The sequence below is a fragment of the Alnus glutinosa genome, chromosome 1 (genome assembly GCF_958979055.1).
Source record: "Alnus glutinosa chromosome 1, dhAlnGlut1.1, whole genome shotgun sequence".
NCBI classification, from domain to species: Eukaryota; Viridiplantae; Streptophyta; class Magnoliopsida; order Fagales; family Betulaceae; genus Alnus; species Alnus glutinosa.
Window position 1 is genome coordinate 5,150,863 of NC_084886.1, and position 13,610 is coordinate 5,164,472.

Genomic DNA, 13,610 nt, shown 5'->3' on the forward strand with positions numbered 1-13,610 from the left:
AAAACAGAGTTATGTGATAATAATTGATTGATTGGTTTAATATAATATATTGTTAATTAATAGGAAGGCAGGTTGATGGATGAATATATTTCAAACCAAAAAAAAACTTTTAAGATCTAATTGTCGAAATTAAAAAACTAATAATTAAATCAGAATTGCAAGAAAATCTAGAAATAAATTTGATTTTTCCAAAAAAACAAAAAAAAAAAAAAGAAAGAAAGAAAGAAAGAAAGAAAGAAAGAAAGAAAGAAAGATGGGTTCCTTTAAAATTGTTTTTTTTTTTTTTTTTTTTTTTTTTTTTGACATGTACACATAAAAAAAGAATAGAAAAAATTAAATTAATGACTTTTACTCTATAAGGCGTGTATCCAATTGAATTACCACTTTAACATTGTTAGAGTGTGAAAGCCAACATACCATAATTAGGATGGTGAAGAATCAAGACCTTTACATTTAATGTATGGGCTTTTGGTCAAACAAGATAAAGGTACCCTATTTCCCCGTTACTTTTCTTTTTGGTGAGAGGATTTGATGCTTCTCTCCCCTATCTTCTACACTCCTCTTTTGGAAATATTACATCTATTTTAACCAAAGCAACCTCAGATAATCAGAACCTGAAACCTACCCCCCTCTCTCTCTCTCTCTCACCATGTGCATATATATTGGGTTTTGAGTGCCTCATGATTTGAAATTATAAATTGAAAAACCAAAAAGCTAATTAAATTCTTAGTGGGAAAACATAGGGGGAGACTTTGAGAGTTTTGAGGGGATCAAAGTCATTCTCTCAAGGCCTACACCAATCCTCCCCTGAGTTGGATTCTCCCTTTTCCAACTCTATATATATAGATATATCTTCCTCCAGTGGTCACTCCTCTTCTCCGACCAGGGATCCAGCCCAATGAACCCAACTTGGGAAAAAGAAGGGGGGGGCGATATAATGGTGGGTTCCTCTCTACCTCTCTCTTTCTCCTTTTATTTTTCTTCTCTCTCTCTCTCTCTCTCTCTCTCTCTCTCTCTCTCTATAGCTGTCTGTCCGCCTGTCTGCATGTTCTTGGTTTCCTTAATTTGAAACTAGATCGAACAAGTGAAGTAGTATTCCTTTCATTTTTCTTAATGATCTAGAGATTATGTACAGGAAGAAGAGCAGCAGCTTACCAGATGGGAAGGCTATGTGGACTGGAGGAGCAAACCTGCTCTCAGAGGCCGCCACGGCGGGATGCTCGCAGCCTCCTTTGTTTTGGGTCCGTGCATAATTTCAACACCCACCTCATCTTCTTTATAAAAGTTACCCCATGATTCACGTTTTCCTCAGGAAATATCTAAGTGTCTGTGTGTGAGTGTGTGTGTGTGAGTGTGAAAAGGTGCCCTCTCTAATGGTTTACATTTAATTTTGGTATTCTTAATTTTTATTATTATTTAATTTGCATGTAGGGGTGGAGATATTGGAGAACCTGGCATATTTAGCAAATGCAAGCAATTTGGTGCTGTATCTATCAAAGTACATGCACTTCTCCCCCTCCAAATCGGCCAACAGTGTCACCAATTTCATGGGGACGGCTTTCCTTCTGGCTCTCCTTGGAGGCTTCCTATCTGATGCCTTTTTCACCACTTATCAAATCTACCTGATAAGTGCAGTCATTGAATTCCTGGTAAACAATACATCACTCTTTTCCACTCCGGCCTCCTTTTTCTAATATATCTATATTTTATTATTATTATTATTTTTTAGTCAGCCTGTTCATGTTAGCGGTAACTAATTTGGCTTTTCTTGACGGATTAGGCTTTGTTTTTTTGTTTCCCATTTTTAATCTTTATTGGTAATGATTAATCTTGGAGAACAATCTCTCCCACCTTTTCGTCCATTTTCTTTAAAAGAAAAGCTAAAATCGTAAAGCAAATACTCATTTCCTGAAACGGATTCTGAAGTTAACGTAATCAAATTAAACCATGAAATCGACGAATTAATTAAATTGGATTGCTTTTATTTACTTTTTGTTGTTATGTTAGATAGGACATAGGAGTTTGGCTTTACTCTCAAGTGTCAAAATTAATTATTAGAGATTTTTATGTGAAAAAAGATTAAAAAGTTCTCTTTCGATAAATTATTCCATCTCCACCATTCATTTTTTCTTAATATATATATATATAATAATTATGAATGTCATGGGAAGCGGAAAGCATACAAAAATCTTACTCTGTAATAAAGCTGCCTCAACTTGGGTTGAGGAGCATTACTTGGCACTGCTCACAAGGCACGCTCTCACTGGTGAGATCGATTAGCAAGTTGATGCAGTCAGTTTTTTGAAAAATTAATAATTCACCTCTCAATAAATTTTCTTTTTTCCTTCCTTATTTATATGGTGCAATTGCGTATCTGAATTGTGTAAAATTAAGAGAATCTCAAAGTCTTATCTGTTTGGATTGCATGAGTTCACATGTCTTGAACAAGTAAATTTCTTTGAGGCTCTTCTTAATTACACGTAATCTTGATAGACAGTTATGAGAATCCTAATCCTTTTCTGCCCCTGATCTCCTCCTGCAATATTTGTTTGTCTGCATAATTTTAAAAATTGGAACATATCACCTCATATATATATATTATAATAACATTAGGATCAGGAATTCTGATGTAAGATTAATTGGAAATTTCAAGCCAGAAGAAAAGCAGTGGAAAAAATCAATTATACTTTATTTTTCTTATAGTAAACAAACAGTCCTATAATTATAATAGTCATGAACGTGATATTTTTATAATAAAAAACATTAAAAAAAAACCTGTGGGTTGATCTAATTAAAGAGAAAGAGATGGAGAGGGCCAGCCAGGAAGGGCCACTACCCCCCAACCTCTCCAGAAATTTGTTAAAAAATATTTTTTAACTTGATTAATTAATGATAATCCTTAAAAAAAATCATTTCAGTTTTGCAGTTCCTCGATCTCCTCCTATTAAATTCTTAATTAGTAGTCCATACATATATATATATATATACACATGAGGTTGACCTTGATGAGAAGAGATGTGATTGGATCAAGTACTCGATGATTATTATATTATGTAGATTATTCTTTTGAGTTTCTTAGGGGTATGAGACATATATACACATTGATGTTTCATCAACAACCAAAACAAAAGCATTAAATGGTGTTCCGTGGGATTATATATTGTTGGGTGATGAGACAAATTCATAAAGACCTATTTTCTGTCGAAGAGCTTTAATCATGCCAAAATAATTAAATGCATCATTTTAGTCACATAAATTAGGTTTGGGGAACATCTTGGTCCCACGCATACTCCTCCTTGTGCAGCTTATCCAATCCCAGCGAGTGCCTCAGGTCCCACACACACATGACACATGTATATATATATATACCACTCTTGTTTTTGTAGGACATAGCTAGAGATCAAGTAGAGAATCTTCTGTGTTCTCATTTGCAGCTTTGAAGCTAATATCTGGTATTGTCAAAATCTTGTCTCTGCTACCGTACACGATGAGACCCCCCCTAATCTCATCCCACTACTATCATACCACTACCGGCATGCCACATGTTACTCCCGTTTTTGTGCCACGAGGTCCCCCACTGTCCGATCAAAGATAATGCCAATTTTGGTCCACCAATGACAAATATTGAGCATAACTAGTAGAGCCACTGACCCATTGGAAAATCCATTCATATGAACTTTTCTTTTTATGGATTTCTTCTCACTTCTCTCCAGTATCTATAGAGCTAGCTATATATGGCAACAGGGTCTTCTTCAGTTCTTCCATGCAGGTGGATCAGATGAGCCACGTGTACCGCTCGTTTCCATCCTGATAGACCCTAGTCAGATCTCCACCAAAGCACGTAGGCGGTAGGCCCATTCTGCATTCCACTTGAAGACCCGAACAACCTCTAAACAGTGACATCTCATGCTTGATACGACATGTAGGAGAGTCCACGACTCTTGTCGGGTTCAACGCGCGCGTGCCCTATGTTCCCAACCCAATTCCTGCACACAAAAAATGTTACGTACACATAATTAAATTTTACATTTTGGAACTAATTAATTTGCAACTACTGAAACAGGGGTTGGTTATACTGACTGTGCAAGCTCGGTCACCTTCCCTGAAGCCACCAGCATGTGACCCCAGCAACCTCAGCATTTCTTGCCAGGAAGTTAATGGTGGAAAAGCTGCAATGCTGTTCTTAGGGCTCTATCTGGCGGCCCTGGGCGTTGGAGGGATAAAGGGATCACTTCCAGCACATGGGGCGGAGCAATTTGATGAGAGCACACCACAGGGAAGGAAACAGAGATCAACCTTCTTCAACTACTTTGTCTTCTGTCTCTCATGCGGGGGGCTTATTGCAGTAACATTTGTTGTGTGGATCGAAGACAATAAGGGCTGGGAATGGGGTTTTGGAATCTCTACCTTGAGCATTTTCTTATCCATCCCTCTTTTCCTAGCCGGCTCACCTATTTACAGAAACAAAATACCTTGTGGAAGTCCGCTTACGACCATCACCAAGGTAAGCCTGGTACAACATGGAATACAATTGAGATATCGTGACAGTAAAAATTAGTCTCCATCTCCTATATATATATATATATATATATATATATATATATATATATATATATATATATATATATAACTTTTGACAATCTCCCATGTAAGCAGACATAACTCTGTTTTATGATTAAACAGGTTTTGGTAGCCGCGATACTAAACATCTGCGTGCGGAGAAGCCATAGTGTTGCTGTTGATAGCATGGGGACCAGCCCTGTTTATCCAACCCCAAACGGAAAGGAAGCTGAGAAGAAGGATGAGAAAACAATGGAGTCCGCTCAGAACGCAACAGAAAGCCTAAAATTCCTGAATAAAGCGGTGGTAGACAGACCGGTCCACAAAGCACTAGAATGCACGGTTCAGCAAGTAGAAGACGTCAAAATTGTGCTAAAAGTGCTCCCCATATTTGCTTGCACCTTTATGCTCAACTGCTGCCTAGCTCAGCTCTCCACATTTTCTGTCCAACAAGCTGCTTCAATGGACACCAAGCTCGGCTCCTTGAAAGTCCCACCAGCTTCGCTTCCCATTTTTCCTGTAACCTTCATCATGATTCTTGCGCCAGTTTATGACCATCTCATCATCCCATTTGCCCGGAAAGCAACAAAATCCGAAATGGGAATCACCCATCTCCAAAGGATTGGAATTGGTTTAGTTCTTTCGATTATAGCCATGGCAGTGGCAGCTCTTGTTGAGATAAAGCGGAAGAGAGTGGCTACCGACTCGGGCTTACTAGACTCGGAGCACCCATTGCCCATCACATTCTTTTGGATTGCTTTCCAGTACTTGTTTCTCGGGTCAGCGGATCTTTTCACCTTGGCCGGATTGTTGGAATTCTTCTTTACAGAGGCGCCGGCAAGCATGAGATCCCTGGCTACATCTCTATCCTGGGCATCTTTGGCCATGGGGTACTATCTCAGCTCGGTCATTGTGTCAATCGTCAACGATGTCACCGGTAATTCCAATCACCGGCCGTGGCTTTCCGGTAGCAACTTGAATCATTTTCGCCTGGAGCGATTCTACTGGCTGCTGTGCGTGCTCAGCGCATTGAACTTCTTGCACTACCTTCTATGGGCGACTCGGTACAAATACAGATCGACAAGAGCACATAATTAAAACAAGCCACGGCCACTCGATCGGGCCTATTATACATCATGGTTAGCTAAATATGTCAAGAAAATCGAGATTAATTAATCACTAGTTCTGTTGTAATAATTGGGATAGTACTGGTTCATGAATTATTCTGCTAGAAAAAGCAAGTTGGTCATGTTCAATTCTACGGCATTTTGTTGTTTGTAGATCACCTTACATTTTCATGCGATCAACCAAAAAACCTCGTATGCGCACTACTTCAGCATGGCCCACCGGAGTTTGATCAAACACCAAAAAACAATAAAAAATAAAAAATAAAAATTGAAATTTGAACGTAATGGATGAGAACATGACAACACTAAGGACAATTTTTTAGATACCTGCAAATTCGACATGAACTCAATATAAAATTATAAGGTTAAGGCCGGTTGAGGAATTTCACCTGCGGGGGCGGAGCTAACTTTTAGGTTTTGGGGGGACCAAATTGAAAAAAAAAAATTGGAGAGGCCAAAACTATAAATTTTTAAAAAAATAGGGGTAAAAATTATTATTATTATTATTATTTTTTTGGGGGGGAGACCTTTGGCTTGGCTCCCTAAGCCAAAGTGTGGCTCCGCCCCTGGTCACCTGTTTAATTAAATGGTTCGGGTTAGAATTGACCTATATATTCTTATACTCATGTCAATTGACACGATCCAAATTTAACACACGAACATAAATTATATATCACTCTTGAACAACGCCCCCCTCTCCTGCACCTAAAGGTGAAAATGCGGGCGAATAATAACCATTCGCATCCGCTATTAGCACATATGAATGCAATTAGTAAAAATCATTATCCGCATATACGGTTAGCAGTTTAGGGTATGCGGACGCGGTTAATGTTGTTGGATTTCACTACTAGAAAAATCTTCTAATTTGTTCTGATTTAATTACCTTATATTTTTATTATTATTATTATTATTACTTTTTCAAATATCTATTCTCTTCACCAATTATAGATAGATTATGAAATAAGCTAAATAACTAATGAGATGAAAATTTCATAACAAAATGATTAACATGTGTGATTTGAATAACTATAAATAATGCATTTTTGTATTACTAAAAACAGGAATTACAACTTTAAGGCCCAGAAGGTCAAAACGTTCATTACCTCATATACAGATAACGGATAATAACCACATTTAATAACCGTGCGGATACAGATAACAATCACATTATGTGTGTGGATACGAATATTTAAAAATAATAATCATATTATGCGGATGCAGATACGAATATTACTGATAAACCTATACCCATATGCATTTTCAACACTACCTGCACCTCTCAAGGTTCCCAAATGACACCCGGACCATTCATGATTCGACAAAAAGAGAGGCCCGAATTCCCAATGGGCTTGCAAAGTAGATCCCAGCATGAATTTCATCTGTGAGATTATTACTTCCCAAAGACCTGTTGGCTGTAGATCGATCGAGCGGAAATAAGGGCAAATTTATTTTCAAATCTTGGCGTAGAAAGATCAATGAGAGAAATATATATAGAAAGAAAAGTGTATTGTTGGCCCATTAAACAATTTAAACATATATATAACTTTCAGTTAGTCATTATAAGAATTAATTTAAACAATTTAAACAGTAATTTCCTTCAAAGTACTCCATCGAAACCGGTGTTTAGTAAATGGAATTAATTTTATATGTATTTCTCATGATCCTACAACAATACGGATCTCTTCCTTTTGCAAAATATATATATATATCGAATTATCAAATAAATTATTTCAAACATATTATACTAATTATGCACTTAATTAAACTAATAAATTATTTATTTGTTCTTTATAGAAGCTAGCCTTGTAAACGTAACGAGCATCTACATTACGTACGTACGGCCGATTCCGAAATGAAATAAATCAAGAAAATCAAGAACCAGAGAATACAGAAACATCATAAAAAAGGCCTTAAATCCCAAGTCTTCCTGTACGTCTGATCTCGATCATCTACAAATTGTGCCAATCAAGTGAACTAATCCGTTCACTTTTTTATTAATATGTCATTATTCACTGCTCAACCTTCACCCAGACAGCGTGGCTAGGAATTGCAGCGTGGACAACGAAAAGCATATAGTACCCAGGTGGGGCCACAGTGTTAGTTGGGGGCCCCATCACCGTAATCTTAAAAGTAAAGATGGTCAACTGTTCCAGTCCAACCACCTCCAGAACAACCATCCTCTGGCTCATAGAGAACGAGTGAGTGTTAAACGGCGGCGCTATGAGCGCCACATCGATCCCCCGTTCCGGCCGGTACACCTTCAACACGAATGTCACCGCAAACACCTGCCGATACGATACGTTGCTCCCCAACGACTCCACCGATGAGATCGAAGGGCGCAGGGGGGAGACAAGTGGATACAGGTAATACGGGTGATAAGCCTCCAAACTCAAATCCGTTGGAAAAGGTTGCGCTGTGAAGTTGTACTTCTTGTGAGGGTTGCTCCCGCCCACTAATATCCTGCCATCTGGGAGCAGCACGGCAGTGGAGTGGTACATCCTGGGGATCCTCGACGGCTTGAGCACCACGAATCTGCGTTTCGGGTCGGGCTCGTAGGGTCGGTAGATAACCGGGCTGTAAACCGGGTTGGTGGCGTCCTCCCAGCCAGCTGTCCCGTTCATTGCACCGTTGATGAGGATCACGTCACCAGTGGGTAACAGTAGCATGTCGGACATGACCCGAGGCATCGGCATCTTCTCCATGACCCACCGGGGCTCCGGGTCGGTCACTCTCAGCCTCCCACACGTATTAGCCGCGGATACGAATACCCGTTTCTTATCCGACATGTTAAAAGCACCGCGCGGTGCACCTCCGCATACCATCACCTCCGCTTTGGGCAACCCAGTCCCGTTCAACCTCAGAGGGAGCAACACTGAAGACCCGGTGCTCGGATAGTTCCTCTTGTACGCGCCGGGTATAAGAGGAAACTCTTTCACGACCCAGTTTCGTTTATAGTCGAACAAGATCGACCTCCGGTTAGCGAAGACGAAGAGATTGCCGTCCGGCAAGAGATGCAGAAACGGGAAAAGATTGTTCTCGTCGCCGTAACGGTCCGTCGTCTCCCTCAGGAACCTCATGTAGTAACTCTTCGGCGACCTGTCGTTTGGGAAGAACTCGTACGTGTAAGCTTGGCGACCTCCAAGGATTATCACGCGCCCGTCGGGGAGTACCTGGTTGGACGCGTACCACCGGCGGTCCTGGAGGCCTCCGGGGAGCTCTTTCCACTCGCATGCCTTATCGTCGCAGGGGGTAAACTTGCGGACCACGCGCTCCCCGTCAGTGAACCCGCCGGTTTGGATTAGAGTCCCGTCGGGGTCGACGGAGCCGGAGGAGCACCACGTGTCGGTCTTGATCAGGAGGGGACGGAGGGTGTTGGAAGCGACGTCGTATAAGAGGGAGTGGGCGGTGCAGTCTAGGGTCTTGTTGGGCCTGTGAATGCAGCTGCGGCCTCTGGGGAGAGAGAGGTTGGAGGGTCCCATGTCCATGCGGTCGAAGATGACGACCTTGTTGTTCTTGAGGAGCTGCATGTGCATGGCGGAGACGCCGATGCTGGAGTTGAGTAGGAACCACTGGCCGCCCATCCATGGCGGAGATAGCGTCAGAAAATGAACGCCCAACGATGAACAAACAGCGAATAGAGACGAACACGTTATCACAGAGAGTAGAAAGGAGAGTAAAGAAGGGTTCTTGGACGCCATGCTCGGGGGTTCTTGGGCTTTCTTTGTGCGTGGTATTATGGTAATTATATGCTAGCTACTGGTCTTGGTTGTGTGAGAATAGAAAAGAGCGGGTTTGAGTGTTTAAAATACCAATATTTCTTCACGTTCATTTATTATCATTTATTATGATTTATCTAATATCATTTATTAGACATGATAAATGATATACATTCCCTATATTTATTATGTTTCAGAGAAATGGAAAGCATATATCTCACACGTACAATCAAGTTTTAAAAAATTTATTATTGAATTTATGAAATTCAATGTTAATTAGTCTCATAAATTTAATGGCAAATTTAAAATTAAAATGTGTAAAAAAAAAAAAAGTATTTATATCATTTCTCAGTATTTTAAATGGCTTTCATCCTAAAATAAAAAAATAATAATAATAATAACAAAAAAAAAAAAAAAAAGGGCTTTCCTTCGGAATTTTTCCAAGTTGCATTTATGGATGGAGATTTGGGAGTAGATGCTTATCTCTTTGATTTAATTATAGTCGTTGCATGGCCTTTATGAATGCTACTAAAATTATATACGGTGCTAATTAATTTTCCACCGAAAGTTTTTCCAGCTTGGGTTTATTCTTACGTGTTGAAAACTTATTTTCTTATTTTTCTAATAATTTATTCTTCTTTTTTAATTTTTGGGACTGCGTTGATGATAAGATCTTTTTTTCTTTTCTTTTTTTCTTTCTTTTTGAAATGTTGCTCAATACTTTTACATTGACAATTAATTTCATGATATTTTTTCAGGGAAAAGTGGTAGACGATGGTATACGGCAGTGATTTCGCCCAACTGTAACAAGCTTGTTCTTGTTATGGAAAATCAACAGAAATTTATAGAAGATAAAATGGAAATGAGAGAAGAGGTGGATTGAATGAATGAAGAACTATAGTTATACTGAATTGATAAGCCAATTCAAGAAGGCAAGTCTCCTAAGCCGATTCGAGATGGCAGTCTCCTAAGTTCAATCTTCACAATTCCAAAAGATACCTCAACGTTCTCTAAGCTGGCCTTATATAATGGCCTACACCGACTTGCACTAAAACGCAAAAAACAAGCATAAAATGCAAATGATAAAGAGCCACTAAAACGACATTGTCTAAGCACCTTTTGAAATCACCCAATACTGCCCAGCTTCTAAGCAACACCTCTCCACACCACCGATAGCTGCCACATATATAGGAGATGGTGCTGCCACGTGTATAGGAGATGACCTACTTGTCTTGTAAGAATCCACCTATTACAATACCCCCCTCTTTAGAACACCTTGCCCACAAGGTGTGCAATTGGATGAAGGATGCCCCTTTACAAGGGAAGACAAGACCATTGAAACACAAAAACAGTCCTTTCATTTGATAAGCTAGCTGAATGCGTGCATCAAGATCAACCAAGTCAAGCCTCTGATGTGAAGATTCCCGAACCATATCACTCCTTAATTCCAACTCTCGTTCCAGCAATCCATCAAACACCGCCTCTTCATCTTGATAAGGCCAAACACTATCTTGGAAATTCTTCAAAGATGTGATGGTCATACCTTCTTGCAACTTCAATTCTTCATTCTTTTGGGTAACTGTCACGCGTTCTTCATCTTGATAAAGCTCATCCTTATCTTGAAATTTCTGCACCACGACATATTTGGGAACGATCAACCCCAATCTGCTTGGTTGAGTAAGTTCGTCGAACAGTTGGCGGGTAATTTCAATTTCTTGTTGTTGCTTCCATTTTTTCGAAAATCTTGGTTGATCCGGATCTGCACCATTAAACTGAGGAACAAGGAACACTTCAGTGACTTGATTCAGTGGCAGAGCTTGAGCGTGTAGCAGCTTGCGTCTAAATTTCCACCACCGGTACCTTAAGCTACACAAGAGTCGATGGGTAGCTTTCCATACCACGGTTTCAGCCCCTGCTAAATTTAGCTTCCCATGATTAAAATGTCTGAAAATGAGCCAACCCACTACGATCTCTACTTCCAACCCATATAGCATTTGCTGGATTGATTCAACATCAAACCCAATTGATTCCACATCAGGAAGCCACCAACCCTTCCACCCCATGTAGCAATATCTCATTGTTCCACGTGCAGCAACAGGCACCAAGAAAGATGCATAACTCCCATTTGGTGTAGAATCCCCATTGAAGATGGTTACCAGACTGGACACAGCAAACTCTCTAATCTCTTGAGCCAGTTGTTGAATATGAGCTGCAAGAACTAGAGTGTCATACTTGTAAGGCGGCACCTCAACTTCATTTGCACCCTTCAGCAATTCTTGAAGCTGTGCTATGATATCCGACAGTTGCCCGCTCCTCAAAACAACCGAGCCCGTCAAACCCAGAAACTGGCACTTGCCTCTGAAACCAGTACACCCAACCTTCAACATAATGCCTCTTTCCCAACCCTTAAGATATCTCCAACGCCATCTATGTTTAATGAAAACAACATGTGCATCATCCTCATAATTTAAACAACTACTCTCTCGTAGAGATGATTCAACTTCTTCTATATTTCCAGTATCCAACTTTTTTTCAAACTCACTAGCTTCAGAAAAAAATCACAGTTTTTGAGTAATCCTTGGTTGCAAGTGACTCTGATGAAGGAACCATTTCATCCACTGCTCCTTGCCCACAACTGGTATCAAAAGGGTCCAGTCCAGTTTCATTATCCAGGAACATGTGCTCAGCCCAGCATAATGGTCCATTTGTAAAAGTTTCTTTAAGATGCATTATTTCTGCAACTGCCATGTAGTAGCCTATCTTCACATATGGCAGCTTCCAGGTTCTTCCATTCTCAACATTCGGATGCCACTTGTCTTTATCTTTATCTTTTTCTTCTAGCTCAATATCGGGATTCCTCATTCTCTTGTTTTCTTGTTTTCCTTCTAGCTCATTCTCATTCCGCCTTTTGTAATGAAGCTTCTCCGCACATCTTTCATAAGTTACCAATTTCCCAAGGTCTTGTTTGTTTTCTCCAGCTTCAGAATAAGAAAAATTTACCTCATAACTTGTTAAGCCATCTTTGAAGAAGTCTTTGTCTAGCTCAAAACGGCACCGTGCATCTTCTTCTTCTTCCCCATGCTTCCACCTCCTGATTCTTGTCCGAATCGAAGGTGAATGAGTCGCACAAAATTCTCCCAATCAGCATCCATTGTAAAAATTCCACCCCATTCCATTGTGACCAACCAATCGAGAGCCTCACCTTCCATGTGATATGAAGCGAACATGTATTTGTGAAGATCGTTGGGAGTTTTATAATAGATGAAACATTGTTGAAGCTGGAACATCCAAACCGAAAGATTCTTTCCATCAAAGTTGTGAAGATCCATGGATCTATGGCTTTGAACAAGATCAAAACAATTTTCCCTTAGATCTAGGGCTCTGATACCAATTGTAACAAGCTTGTTCTTGTTATGGAAAATCAACAGAAATTTGTAGAAGATAAAATGGAAATGAGAGAAGAGATGGATTGAATGAATGAAGAACTATAGTTATACTGAATTGATAAGCCGATTCAAGATGGTGAGTCTCCTAAGCCGATTCGAGATGGCAGTCTCCTAAGTTCAATCTTCACAATTCCAAAAGATACCTCAACGTTCTCTAAGCTGGCCTTATATAATGGCCTACACCGACTTGCACTAAAACGCAAAAAACAAGCATAAAATGCAAATGATAAAGAGCCACTAAAACGACATTGTCTAAGCACCTTTTGAAATCACCCAATACTGCCCAGCTTCTAAGCAACACCTCTCCACACCACCGATAGCTGCCACGTATATAGGAGATGGTGCTGCCACGTGTATAGGAGATTACCCACTTGTCTTGTAAGAATCCACCTGTTACACCAACACCCTAAGGGCTCAATTATTTTTTGAATAAGACTCTTTTCATTTTATTTAAATGAATAAAAATTATTAGAATATTTTAAAAAAACGTCAACATTAATATCATATATATATATATATATATATTGTTAGATCTACTAACTTCAAGTTCTGATACATTTCATTTGAAATGAAAATAATCGTATTCTGTTATTCTCGAGAGAATTTCCTACGTCGCCAACGGTAAATAGGCGGGCGTCCCCAAAATCATACCAGAAAAAGATGCGAACACTACGGCCTAAAAGGAGAAGAGGTAGCTTCGATCTCCAGTTTCCAGATACACTTGCCTTTCTTTACCTAATAAGAATCATTCAATCTGTCAA

At 39.7% G+C, this 13,610-nt stretch overlaps 3 protein-coding genes across 3 annotated transcripts; 1 reads left to right on the forward strand and 2 right to left on the reverse strand.

Annotated features, from left to right (window-relative positions):
- Positions 1 to 686: 686 nt before the first annotated feature.
- On the forward strand, positions 687 to 5,816 carry LOC133867915 (protein NRT1/ PTR FAMILY 4.6-like). The gene is made up of 5 exons (XM_062304701.1): positions 687 to 940; positions 1,136 to 1,241; positions 1,432 to 1,649; positions 4,064 to 4,504; positions 4,684 to 5,816. The coding sequence occupies exons 1-5, from the start codon at positions 899 to 901 to the stop codon at positions 5,656 to 5,658; spliced, it is 1,782 nt and encodes a 593-aa protein (XP_062160685.1). The 5' UTR covers positions 687 to 898; the 3' UTR covers positions 5,659 to 5,816.
- A 1,839-nt stretch (positions 5,817 to 7,655) lies between these two features.
- LOC133859012 (aldehyde oxidase GLOX) lies at positions 7,656 to 9,350 on the reverse strand. Its single transcript, XM_062294404.1, has one exon. The coding sequence runs from the start codon at positions 9,266 to 9,268 to the stop codon at positions 7,697 to 7,699; it is 1,572 nt and encodes a 523-aa protein (XP_062150388.1). The 5' UTR covers positions 9,269 to 9,350; the 3' UTR covers positions 7,656 to 7,696.
- Positions 9,351 to 10,313: 963 nt separating this feature from the next.
- Positions 10,314 to 13,563, reverse strand: LOC133867941 (uncharacterized). The gene is made up of 2 exons (XM_062304727.1): positions 13,501 to 13,563; positions 10,314 to 13,239 (listed from the first exon to the last, which is right to left on the reverse strand). Exon 2 carries the CDS (start codon positions 11,788 to 11,790, stop codon positions 10,627 to 10,629), a length of 1,164 nt encoding a protein of 387 aa, XP_062160711.1. The 5' UTR covers positions 11,791 to 13,239; positions 13,501 to 13,563; the 3' UTR covers positions 10,314 to 10,626.
- Between the last annotated feature and the right edge of the window lie 47 nt (positions 13,564 to 13,610).

What these genes read in the sequence shown, in the direction of transcription:
- LOC133867915 (XM_062304701.1), top strand. Translation starts at nt 899, where the DNA reads ATGAACCCAACTTGGGAAAAAGAAGGGGGGGGCGATATAATG. An exon ending in GTGCAGTCATTGAATTCCTG is followed by an intron (nt 1,650 to 4,063) that starts GTAAACAATACA and finishes CTACTGAAACAG; the next exon opens with GGGTTGGTTATACTGACTGT. An exon ending in CGCTTACGACCATCACCAAG is followed by an intron (nt 4,505 to 4,683) that starts GTAAGCCTGGTA and finishes ATGATTAAACAG; the next exon opens with GTTTTGGTAGCCGCGATACT.
- LOC133859012 (XM_062294404.1), bottom strand. Translation starts at nt 9,268, where the DNA reads ATGGGCGGCCAGTGGTTCCTACTCAACTCCAGCATCGGCGTCTCCGCC.
- LOC133867941 (XM_062304727.1), bottom strand. Translation starts at nt 11,790, where the DNA reads ATGTTGAAGGTTGGGTGTACTGGTTTCAGAGGCAAGTGCCAGTTTCTG.